The sequence below is a fragment of the Carcharhinus amblyrhynchos genome, chromosome 6, assembly GCF_965287045.1.
Source record: "Carcharhinus amblyrhynchos chromosome 6, sCarAmb.v2.hapA, whole genome shotgun sequence".
Taxonomy (NCBI): domain Eukaryota; kingdom Metazoa; phylum Chordata; class Chondrichthyes; order Carcharhiniformes; family Carcharhinidae; genus Carcharhinus; species Carcharhinus amblyrhynchos.
Genome location: NC_137329.1, coordinates 37,998,067 through 38,010,666, shown reverse-complemented (window position 1 = coordinate 38,010,666; position 12,600 = coordinate 37,998,067). Strand labels below are relative to the sequence as shown.

Sequence of the window (12,600 nt, the reverse complement as noted above, 5' to 3'; positions counted from 1 at the left end):
TTTAAATTGTAAATTACAAATAAGAACATCCAAGTTACTTGAAATTTAGTTTCAAGATCTATTTAATCTTAATGAATTAAATAAGGTACTGGCTAGAATCACAGAGCATGGAAACTTGGTAGCCCATGTGAAATCATTATAACTGGGTGTTAAGTTATAATCACCCATCAATTTTCAGTTATTTCAAACTATCACAGGAAAGAAGAATCATCAGCACATATTTTGCTTTATTCTGTATAATACTTTAACTGGAAAACAAAGCTTGTTCAATTTATTGTGCTTGATGTACTTGGGCAAAAATAGATGGAAAAACAGGACTCTGCGATCAGTTACTTAAAAAGCTGAGAAATTAATTACCTGTTTGACATTTTGCTGTACACAATTCTTCAAAGTATTGCAGTCATGTACAAATAAAAAAAAATTGGTACATGACAGTGAAAAAAATTACACAGAATCAAAACCTGTAGTTTTAATTGTAATTAGTAAGTTAGGCTCCAATTTGAATCCAAGCAGTCCAAACTTCCACATATTTATACTAATAACCTGTGTTCAGTTCTAGCACTCAGCATCACTTCAGGAAGAAGTTGGGTGCCATAGATGCACCAGAATGATGTTAGTTAAAAGGGTTGAACTATGAAGGCAGGTTGTGTAAGGTAGGTCTGTATTCATTTAATTACAACAGGTTAAGGGATCAATTGAAATATTTAAGGCAATTAAGTGATTAGCCTTTTAGATATTTCCTTTGGTGGGGGAGTCCAGAACAAGAGGGTACAAGTGCAAAACTAGAGCTGGCCATTCAGGGGAGACTTGTATTATCACTGCTATATAAACATTCAGCACTTTTGCTTATCGATAAACAGAAGCCATAGTAAATTTACACACTCACACAAACATACATTTACTGGCTTACTAATAATTCAGGGAGCAGTATCAAAATTCTTCATGAACTGTGGGGAAAATCATCAGCAGGTTAATTATTTTGATCATCCTTTAGTGGGGTTGGAGAGGATCATAGTTTTGAACCTCATGTGGATAAAACGTGGATTTAACATTTCTTAATGTCACTAAACATTAATTGGAAATATTTAATTTCAAGTCTACATCATCACATTAAAATAATCGAATACAAAAATACACTTTCCACTTATGCAAGAGAATAGACTGTCAAATGTTTGAAAGAAAACTGTACTTGTGGTTCTACACAATGATATAATGATTAAATTTTTTAATTATTTAAGGAAGTGTTGTGATTACTAAATCTCAGTCTGCATTTTCTGTTTAATAGTTTGAATACAGAATTCTCACCTTCATTCTACTGAAATAAATGTTGTGCAGCCATAAATGTTTTTAAATTTGCCTTTCCTAAGTGTATATCCATCAGCATGTTCCCAGTCCCACTGCTTTATTTGAAGGTTGAAACTAAACTGCTTTTCTTCCACTCTTCCCAATCCCTAATGTTAACTCTTTTGCATTATTCTGGTAACTTTATTTTTTAATAATATTTATTACTCTATCATTTAAATAAGCCACGCTATTTTACATAGTGGATTTGTTAGTCTGATACTTTATTAAAATTAAGTTTTATAATCTTGATCTTATCTTTTTTGAAACACTTCATTTGATGAGTGATATTGCAATTATGCGTGAATTTGTTGTTCCTGTTTTCTTCTGCTACAAAATGGATGACAAGCGTTGGTGATTTTATCTTCTGACTGGATGACAATTTTTTGATAATGTGTACATGCCCATTCAATATTTTGAAGATTTTATTCATTGTTTCTCCACTCCTTTGAAACAGTTAATTTCATCTTTTCTGACTATGTGAATCATAAATTATCAACACATGTAGCCATCAAGGCAAAAACCATTACTGAAAATCATCCACAACAAGAAAAAGCACATATTATTGAATCTATATATGAACGTACGCTTTCAAAGGTAATGTTAATTTGGTACTGTGAAGCAAAGCAGCTAATTTTTCAAGAATTACTTTCTATGTTCATGAAAAAATGTAAGTTTAGTATGCCAGAAATAAAGACCTATTTGCAATATGGGGAAATTTGGGACTTTCTCCCCCAAGTACCTGCAGATGCCAAATTAATTGCAATTTTCATGACTAGGTGACAAGTGTTTTGTTAGACTAAAGGTATTAAGGAATATGGGAGCAAGATGGTGAATGGACAGATCAGCTCTGATCTAACTGAGTACCAGAATATGTTGGCAGTTTGAATGACCTTGTCTATTATGAACTGAGTTACTACCAAAATAATTGCAATATACATGTACAATGAGGTCTGGAGTAATCAGATTATGAACTGTAAGATTTGTAAAATGCAACTTCTATTTTTGTGGATGATAAGTGGACAGTCTTTTGAAAGTAGCAGACAGTTATTTTTGCAGTCCACCAAAGTTAGATGCAATAGAAACAAAAATAAATTTGGACAGATTGCTCCTCTGATGATCAATCTTACATGATTAAGTTTATATTTTCACTTTGGAACAGAGACGCACGTGCTGAATGCAGATTTCAGAAAACCCCAAATTCTCATTTCTGTATTCCAAATATGGAAACTCCCCTCCAGGGCATCATACGGTGAAAATTTACCAAGTAATATAGGTATCAGCTTTACTCAGTAACAGCACCTCATTATGTAATCAATGACTTGAGAACAGTGCAGCAGATTTCCAACCTGCACTTCTGTCAAGTGAGCCGAGTGGAATGACACTGATTTTGTGCTTGCATCTCAGCATGAGTCAACAAATTGGAAGAATAGTTAGTTGGCTGCAAGACAGGAACTAGAACAAAGGCAAGGGGTATCTATTCACAGTGGCAAAAGATGGAAAGTTTGTCACACAAGGATCAATGCTGAGACCTCTTGTTTACTACTCATACTAAAAATTTAAACTCTGAAATAAAAGTACAAATTTGTGGACAACACTAAATGGGAGGGATGGTTAACACTGAGGTGGAATGCAAAAATGACAAATAGGTGTGCAAAATGAACATATGACTATTAAATGAGTACCACCATTTTGGTTAGAAAACAAGGTAAGCACCTATTACTTTTAAGAGTCTAAATGGGCTCATGAAGCAAAGGGGTCTATGGAGTACAAATATACAATTCACTGCAAATTCTGATTAAGGTCAATAAGTCCATAACAAATGCAAACCAAACTCTAGGGTTATTTTAACAGGGGTAGAATTAGAAAATAGAGAAGTTATGCTTTATTGAACTTTGCTCAGTATATCCTTGGGAGTATTGCATACAGCCTAGTCACATATTATGGAAAGGATATGAAAAGCAACTGGAGAAGATGTAACAAAAATTTTAAAGGGTGATTACAGAAATACATGAATATAGATATCCAGAAAGGATAAACAGACTGGATCTCTTATCTTGAGAGCAAAATGCTGAGGGGTGACCTAATAGAGATCTTTATGGCAATGAAAGATTTTTGACAGGATAAACACAGAGTAGGAGCAGGATTTACCCACCAATGTCTACGGCTTTTATGTGGCTTACCCATCCCGCCAGCAGAGAATCCGCTGTGTATTGGGGGCGGAAGGAGGGGGTTGTCTTTGGCTGGACCATAAGATCCCATTCTACGTTTCTACTTATGGGGAAGAGCAAAACTAGAGGCCATCACGCTAAGTCACCAAGGTATCAAATAGGGGATTCAAAAAACAAACCTTACCTTCCCTGAGGATCACTGAATGGTCTACCCCTGAAGGTACTGGAGGTGAATAATGAAGATACATTTAGGGAGAGGGTAAGTTTGCATGAGGGAGAAGGTTATTCTAGTAGAGTTAAATGAGGGAAAGTGAGAGAGGTTTCATGTGCAGCATAAACACCTTCTTGGATTAGTTAGGCTGAATGGCTGCTTCTGTACTGTATATTCTAAATCAATCCGTGCAAGCTCAGGAAAAGAGGGTAAAAGGAGAAAAACCGAGGAAATACTAAGATTGTATTTTGCAAGAAGATCGTTTTTATAAATGATTAGTGCAAAGTTCATCCAATCAGTTGAAAATAATTTGTTTTATCAGAAGCAGTGTGTCAATTTGAGCCATTTCATGACTTTCCTGTGAGAATTCAATTACTACAGCTAAAAACTGTTAGATTTATACATTTACTCCATGATCATTGTTTCCATCAGAATATTTAGGGATAAAAAGGATCTGTGTGCATTATTGTACATGTGGTGATCTGCAGATCATTTCTTGTTCAAGAGGAACATTCAAAATTGTCTCAAATTATATCTTTTCCCATTAGTTGCTGATTGTATGGCAAACACTGCACGTTAAAGGCAATTGACACTCTTTGTAATGATTAACTACCATAGCCATACATAAAGGTCACCATGTGGCAGGGACATGGAAGATTGACTTGTCTTTTATTTTTTCACTCTTCATATATCCAATAATAAGCTCATGACCACCATTAATTATTAGAATTTTCGGCATAAAGTTCAACACAGCTCTGATGTAAAATGTAGAATCCTACCTTTTGATCATTTGTAACAGGCGTTTCTTCTAAACTGTTAAGTATTTGTTTACAGGTTTGGTCTAAAGAACATGAAACTAAACCAAACAGTTCTATCACCATGACCCAATGTTTGCAAGGCCAGATCAGTAACATGTCTAGCAGTATTGAAAATGAAATATTAAAAAATTGATTTTCCTTTATATGTATTTTCATGATTAATTTTTCAGTAATCTGCTGGGAAAGTGGTCATTTTCAGTTGCACTTTTTCTGAAAAGAAGCAGATTTCTTATTAGCTACTATATTTCTCAATTCCAGTGAACTATTAAATGTTTCATTAAGCTTTACATCAATCTGGATTGCCATTTACTCTATTCTATACTTTCGTCAGTTACCAGATATTAAAATATTCCGTGTCACACAAAATGACAAATTTGCATTACTTTTCTATGCACATCTCTTCCAACTGGTTAATTCAAATCTTTCATTAGAAGAGGTATTTTAAGCATCTCAGTGTTTTACATCCATTGTTTTCTGTTTCTGTTCATATTGAAGATTAAACAAGAAGCTCAGAATATTTATTTCACAAGGAATTTCAACGAGATACATTTGTATCAATTTATTGAATAAAAGTCATTTATTCTTGCTCAGAGCAAAGCAAGATTAGTGCAATTTTAACATCATATTTTTAAACTTTACTATTGATGCAGAATGGCTTTGATTCACATGGATACAAGTTAAAATCCATTCTTAGTTAATAAAAATGGTACTCAAAATGAAAATTTATTATTCAATCAAATCATTTATTCCATTACAATTTCTCATACTTAACGGAAACATCTTTAGCTCTCAGACAGACATACATCATAATTGAACATCCCGCATCGAGGAACACAGTCTCACCTGAAGAATTGCACCATACAATCGAAGGAGAACACACCGTGGTTCATCATTTACACAGCTTTTTGTATCAGGCAATGAGCATTGAAAAAGTAGATTACTAAGACCACCCCTGTAAAATAATAAAGAAATTACAGAAAATTACAAATGCAAAACCAAAAATGGGATGGTTGAAATTTTGCAGCCAAGTTAGTTGCAAAATGACATGCAAGGTCAAGAAATATTATATAGTTGCTCTAAATTCAGATTTTGCCTAACAGATATTCTCATGGGTACAGCAACAATAGTCATTTTTATAAGTGGTCCAAGTATCTTCAGGGAGAGTTTCTTCACAGCTGCTACGGGGTTTTTGTCAGTGCAATTTGACCAAAAGTCAGTTTAACCTGCACAAATAATGCTCTGGCTCCTTTATGAAGGCTTTAATTTCTTATAAATTTTGAGACCTCAAATCTCTTCTGAAGGTGTTGTTTACTCAGTGGTATGCAGATAAATCAGCACAGAATGCCTTCTGTTGACAAGAACCTTCTCAGCCATACCTAAAATTTTCAAACATTTATTCTTCCATTGTGACTATGATTAGTTAATTATAATTCCAATGTTTTTAAATTAAAAAACCTAATCCTGTATTTCCTTTTTAATTATCCTGAATTTGCAAATGTATTAAAAAACTGTTCTTAAATTCTCATTTTAATCAAATTTGCTCAGATCATTTTTTTTGTTATTGAGGTGTGTCATACTCAGTCGTCTCTTTGACAGAATAGACCCAGGATAGTCCATCTTTCCTCTTACATTATTCCCTTAAAATTATGGAATCAACTATGTCGACCCTTAAAACTGAAAAATTGCGTGCATTATTCCAAATTCAGTGTCACCAGGACTGAATTTGTCTTTATAAAATTTTTCTTTACAAAGTCACCTCAGGATTTATACCCCCTGCAATGCATTCCAAAATTTTACCAGCTTCTTTAGAAAACATTGCCTGGGAGCATTGTGGTGATCCAGCAATCATTTGCAATCTATTTTAATACATTTCTATCTGTCTCACGATCTACTTTTTAGGATAGTGTCAAATGCCTTTTGAAACCCATGTAGATAACATCAATGGCCTCTTTCTTACCCAACAAGTCCATCATCTCCTCATAGAGGTGCAATGAGCCAGCCAATGCCCACCCACTCCTAAAACCACGTTCACCCCTTGATTAGCTCATACCCGTCAAGGTACTCTCGTATCATCCCTCGTGACATTTTTCCAACAGTGTAATAAAGCTAACAATTTGATGGTTCATCCCTTGCTACTTCTGAACTATGACAATTGGCCTGTGAGAATGGAGCTCTTGAAAAGGTCCGTAAGAAGAACAGCAATTGTTGGAGCCAATTCCTTTGGAACCAGGAATTAATATTCTTTTTTGGTACTTCAGCATTGCTTAACTAAATTTAATTAAAATTTGTCTGTTGGCTGCATGATTGTTTGAAATGCTAACAGATGCAATGGAAAGATTGGAGAATTAGACAAAATTTATATCAAGGACATTTTATTGGCAGTTCTGAGGGACGCAACATGCATAAGTTTGCAGGTTGCAATTCAATGGAGACTTGGCATTCTTCCCGAAATTATCTGTACTGTGATTGCAAAAAGAAAAAGGCACTGGGAGAAAACCTGAACTGTTGCAATGTTCAAACATGATTTCTGACCTTCTCCAAAAGAATTCATGTTTCAAATTTGACCAAATTAAAAGTGAATGTTCTGCTATTGAAAAAGGCACAACTTCATGCAACTTTTTTTGTGATCTGAAAACCTGACAGTGTAAAGTATGCATTAATACGAGGGATTTTTTGCAGCATACACAACAACCAACTACGATATTTTCCTCAGACTGCCAAGCTTCTGAGCCACCCATATTGAGCAATTCAACATTGCAGGTATTCCCAACGTTACATGTTGCCCCAATGTACTCTGCACAGCATGGATATTATTCACTCCATAGCCACACCAGTTATTTTTCTAGAGTGAATATTTCCACTTACCTGAATAGTTTTGTTTTTACAGTCAGGTGAAAGAAAATTAGTGGACTTGGGAAAGTTAACTTATGAGAATATATTGCGGAGACGTGGCATGTATTCCTGAGTGTAGCAGATTGAGGACTAACATGTTAAAAAGATTTCACAGGACAGTTATTGAGAAACGATTTCCTTTGGTGGCAAAATGAATCTTAGTATCACAGCTAAGCCATATAAAAGCAAAATCAGTAAGGTCTTTTTCACACAGAGGGAGCAGAAATTTGGAACTTCTGCCAAATTGACGTGGATGCTAGAAAAAAATTGAGCTCTCAAAACTGAGATAGATGGCATTTTATTTGGTAAGGATGTTCTGGGACATGGGATAAAGGTGAGAAAATAGAGCAGAGCTACAAATCAGCCATGAGCCAGCTGAACAAGCCCAAGGAGCTGAACAGTCCACTCCTGTTATTATTCCGCATCAGAATTAGACTAATTAACACCATATCATTTGTATTTGGAATTGAATTAAATGGGTACATTTTAAATTCTCATCAAATAAGCATTGTTAAGTCTAATAGAAATTGGCTTCAAATGGAATGCATTTTGAACATTCTGGCTGAACAAGTTGCACCTGGCCAGGGCAGGACTGAGTTCCTTGTACTTTTGGGAAAGTTTTAAACTAATTCAGCAGGAGTGTGGGTACCAGGAGATAATACCAGAGAGCAGTATCAAGGTACACAGATAGCACTAGAGTGGGGAAATAGCAAGTTAATAGCTGGTGTCAGAGGGAAAGGATGTAGCAGAATCTGAATCAGGGTTACTCTGTATGTATGTGAATGCACAAACTGGAGTGAATAACCCTGAATTACAGATGCAGATTGCCATGTGGAAATGATATTGTGGTGATAATAAGAGACCTGACTCAAAAAAAATGTCATGATGTGGAGATGCTGGTGTTGGACTGGGGTAAACACAGTAAGAAGTCTCACAACACCAGGTTACATCAGAAAAAGGGCAGGACTCTTTATACAAGTTGTATAGAAAAGAAAAATAGGAGGGGTGGTGATATCAATTAATGAGAGCATTGCAATGCCAAAGAAAGAAGATAACCCAGAGGAGTCAAGGACAGAATTTATTTGGCTGTAACTAAGGAGTAAAAGAAATGCAATTATATTGCTCAGTGTAGTGTATCGGTCACCAATTAGTGGGAAGGATGCAGGAGAACAAACTTGCAAGGAAATTAGAGGTGCAAATAAAAAGTACTTATAATGAGGGACTTTAATTATCTAAATATAAACTTGCATAGTATTAGTGTAAAGAGCAGACGTGAGCAAAGTGCGTTCAGGAGAACTTTTCCAGTAGTATGCCCCACTGAAAATGGAGGCACTGTTAGACATGATTTTTGGAAATGAGATCGGCCAAGTTGATAAGTGCTAGTACGGAAATAGTCAGGGGGCAGTGATCATTGTATCGTAAGGTTGAGGCTGATGATGAAAAAAATGATAAGGAATAACTCTTAATTAACTGGAGGAAAGTAATCTATGAAGGGATGAGAACAGATCTGGGCTGAATAAGGGGGAGTCAAAGATTGGCAGTAAAAACAGTAGCTGATTAATTTGCTACCTGCAAATAGGAGCTAATTTGGGCAGTCATGGTATATTCCCTCAGAAATGCAAGGTAGGGCAAACAAATGTCGAGCTTCCTGGATAACAGAAAAATTCAGATAAAGAAATGGTGTGCTTATGACAGGTATCAGAAAATTAGAATTAGGCTGAATACAGAAAGTTCAGAGGGCAGATGGAGGGAATAAGAAAAGCAAAGAGGGAGTATGAAAACAGACTAACACTGAATGAGGAAATCCCAAAGTCTGCTGTAAGAATATAAATAGTAAAAGTAGGGATATTGAGGGACCAAAAATGGAATTTACATAGAGGCAGCAGGCATATCTGGGTAGTAAGTACTTTGCACCTGACTTGTCAAAATATGACAATGCTACTGAGGCCCTGGTCAAAATAGGAGGTAGTTCAGACTCTAGGAGGATTTAAATTGGAAGAGGTATTGGATAGGCAATTTGTACCTGAAGTTAATAAGACATTGGGACTGGATGAGATGCACTCGAGAGAAATTGCAGAGGCACTGCTCATAATTTTTCAGTTTTAGATTCTGGGTAGTGCCAAAGGACTAGAGAATTATAAACGTAACAACCTATTTCCAGAAAAAGGGTGTATGGATAAGCCAAGCAACGACAGGTCAGTCAGTTTAACTTCAGTGGTGGAGAAATTAATAGTCACATGGGTGAATGCAGGCTAATTAAGGAGAGCCAACATAGATTTCTTTTGGGGAAAATCACATTGAACTAACTTGCAGTTTTTGAAGAGATGAGGGTTGAAGATGGCAATGCTGTTGAACTTCCCAAAATATGTCTGATTCCATGCCACTCAATAGACGTGTGAGTAAAGTTGTAGCTCATGGAATAAAAGGGTCAATGACAATGTGGAAATAAAATTGACTGAGTAGCAAGAAACAGACTTCTAGTTAATCAATGTTTTTCAGGCTAGGTAAATTTTATAGTGGAATTTCCCCAAAGATCAGTGTTAGAACCATTACTTTTCTTGATTTATAGATGATCTAGATTGGAGTAAGGGTACAATTTCAATAATTGGGGTGACACAAAACTCAGAAGCACTGTAAACTGAGGCCAGTGTAGAGCTGGTGGAATGGACAGACAGGTAGCAGATGAAGTGCAAAATGATTCATTTTGGTAGAAAGAACGTGAACACTATCAAACAGAAGGTAATTGCAGAAGACCTGGGTGTGTCCGTGCACAAGTCATTGAAAGTGGCAGGACAGGTTGACAGAATGGTTAATAAAGCATATAGTATCCTGAGTTTTATTAATAGAGGCATATTGTACAAGAGCAAGGAGGTTATGTTGAACTTAAATAAAATTAGTTTCACCTCAGCGGGGGTATTGTGCCCAGTTCTAGGTCTCGCACTTCAGGAAGGATGTGAAGGCATTGGAGAGAGTGGGAAAAACATTTGAGTGGTTCCTGGGATGAGAAACTTCTGTTACGAAGGTGGATTGAAGAGACTGGATCTGCTTCCCTTGGAGAAAAGTAGGCTAACAGGTAATTTGCTGAAGATATCGAAAATCACAAGTCTGGACAAAGTAAATGGGAAGAAACTGTTTCTACTGATGGGGTCAAGAACATGAGAGCACATGTTTAATTGGTGAAAGCAGCAATTGTAAGATGAAGGAAAAACCCTTTTTTTAAAAATGCAAGTAATTCAGGTCTGAAATGCTCTGCCTGACAATGAGGTGGAAGCAGGTTCAGTTGAAACATCCAAAAGGACTTATCTGAAAAGTAAGCTTATGCAGGGTTATAGGGTGGAGAGGCATAGAATGGAAGTAGGTGAGTTGCTCATCGGAGAAAGCAGTGTAGGCAGGATGGATCAAATGGCCTCTTTCTGCACCCGAATAATTCTGATGAGAATAATGCTGGACCAAATTCTGCTGGAGTCAAAAGATCCGCTTTCTTGGGGTAAATCTGCATTCATTCTATATATTTCAAACCACTATACCACATAGAATTTGGACTTTATATTTTTGAAATCCCCCGCCCCCACCGTAGAAACACACACACACTTCCCCATTTGAACACAAGCTAAGAGATTCCTAATATTATCGTGGAGTTATCAGACGCCTGAGTGACCATTCTTGGTTTATCTCGTCGTTTTGGTTTTGTTTTCCTCATTGATTTTTCAAACGGAATTGTCATACAAACTGGGATACCGAAAGAAAATTACTCGCGTGGATTATGCTGCAGATCATTTCGGACCCTCCCCCCGACCCTCGCAGGATGTCGCATCGCCTCCATTTTCAATCAACACGTTTAATTTTTTTCCCCCCCGTCCCTCAATAGATTCATGGTTACTCCATTTTTTCCAGAAACAATTCAGGCAACATAAAAAGACGCTATCTCGAAGAAGGTAATATTTTTAAAGGTGCGCGCGCACACACACACACACACAAACCTTATGATGCTAATTTGAAATTCGTCCTCTGACAAGGTTTTCCAGGCACCTCGAAGGAACTCTTTGCACCAGAGATAAGCTTTATGCTTGGTCTGGGGGTCGGGTACGTCTTGCCTTCCCGCTTTGTATTCGGTGGTCTCCTCATGCTGGACACGGATCCCGTTCTGTGCGATTAGCAGCCCCATCCCCAGAGTGTCCACTGCGCTGGGGAATTTGGTTTTCATTTATATTGACGGGTGGGAAGAAAAAGAATAAAAATTGCAATTATCACTTAAAACGCGGGGTGCGGGCTGGTGGGGCGGGGGAGGAGGAACCTCCCCTTCCTCACGGTCGGAATGAATCCCCTTCTTTCACTCTTCTTACTCCCAGCAACAAAAAGATTTCCTTTTCCCAAAAAAAGCTGGAAGACAAAGGGAGGGAAGAGAGAAAGAGAGAAAAAAAAATCAAAGTCTATTAAAACCACACCTATCTCTGCGGGAGAAGAGGGAAAGAAAATCAATATCTTAAAATTATTTCTTTTGAACTATGTCAAAAAATACAATTTTAATATATATAATAGCGAAAGCAAACGTCGGCTGAGGAATCTACTGATCTTGAAGAGATGAATTTGTCAACGGTTTCTTGAAGTTGGTAGCTGCAAATAATAATAGTAAATGTTCTTGAAAATTCCCCCCCGGACACACAAGCCAGCAGTTCCAGGAAGCAGAGCTGTGTATGAGAGCTGGGAGGATGTGTACTCAATGTTATATATTGATGGCGTCTTTACCAGTAGGTACAAAGAATGTGATTGGAAAACCAACTGCCTCCGCCCCCACACCCTCCAATGGCCACAGAGCCTTCCGTTCAATAGCTGGTACAATTACTCGTCATCTGTTTTACACCAGCCTTTTTGTTGTTGATACCAAGCGTTTCTCTTTTTTTCTAAAACTGCACTGACTCGCGGTGCCCTTTCCCCTACCCAAAGAGGCCCACCGAAGTTTAAGCCGGCATTCCCTCAATAGCAGAGGTTCCTTTCTGCTCCGCGTTCCTGACTTGCAGCGCACGACAAGTCAAATCTCTGCGAATGTTGCAATACTATAACAGACCGGTAATGCAGGCTCGTGAGGTTAGACTGCGATTCTGGTGAAGGGTCCACAGCAACTGGGAATATCAGCAAGGCAATTTATTCTTAACCTCAACACGGCGGA

At 37.2% G+C, this 12,600-nt stretch overlaps 1 protein-coding gene across 2 annotated transcripts in view; it reads right to left on the bottom strand.

The window, feature by feature from the left end:
- LOC145343834 (choline kinase alpha-like) overlaps positions 1 to 12,392 on the bottom strand; it is a 61,807-nt gene extending 49,415 nt beyond the window's left edge. The window contains exons 1-2 of one of the 2 annotated variants that reach the window (XM_080190238.1): positions 11,414 to 12,392; positions 5,385 to 5,493 (exon numbers count right to left, since the gene is read on the bottom strand). In XM_080190238.1, the coding sequence (XP_080046364.1) occupies positions 5,385 to 5,493; positions 11,414 to 11,637 (333 nt within the window). In that variant the 5' untranslated portion in view covers positions 11,638 to 12,392. The remainder of the gene's footprint in view (positions 1 to 5,384; positions 5,494 to 11,413) is intronic. The other variant, XM_080190237.1, reaches the window with a different exon arrangement.
- Positions 12,393 to 12,600: the final 208 nt, after the last annotated feature.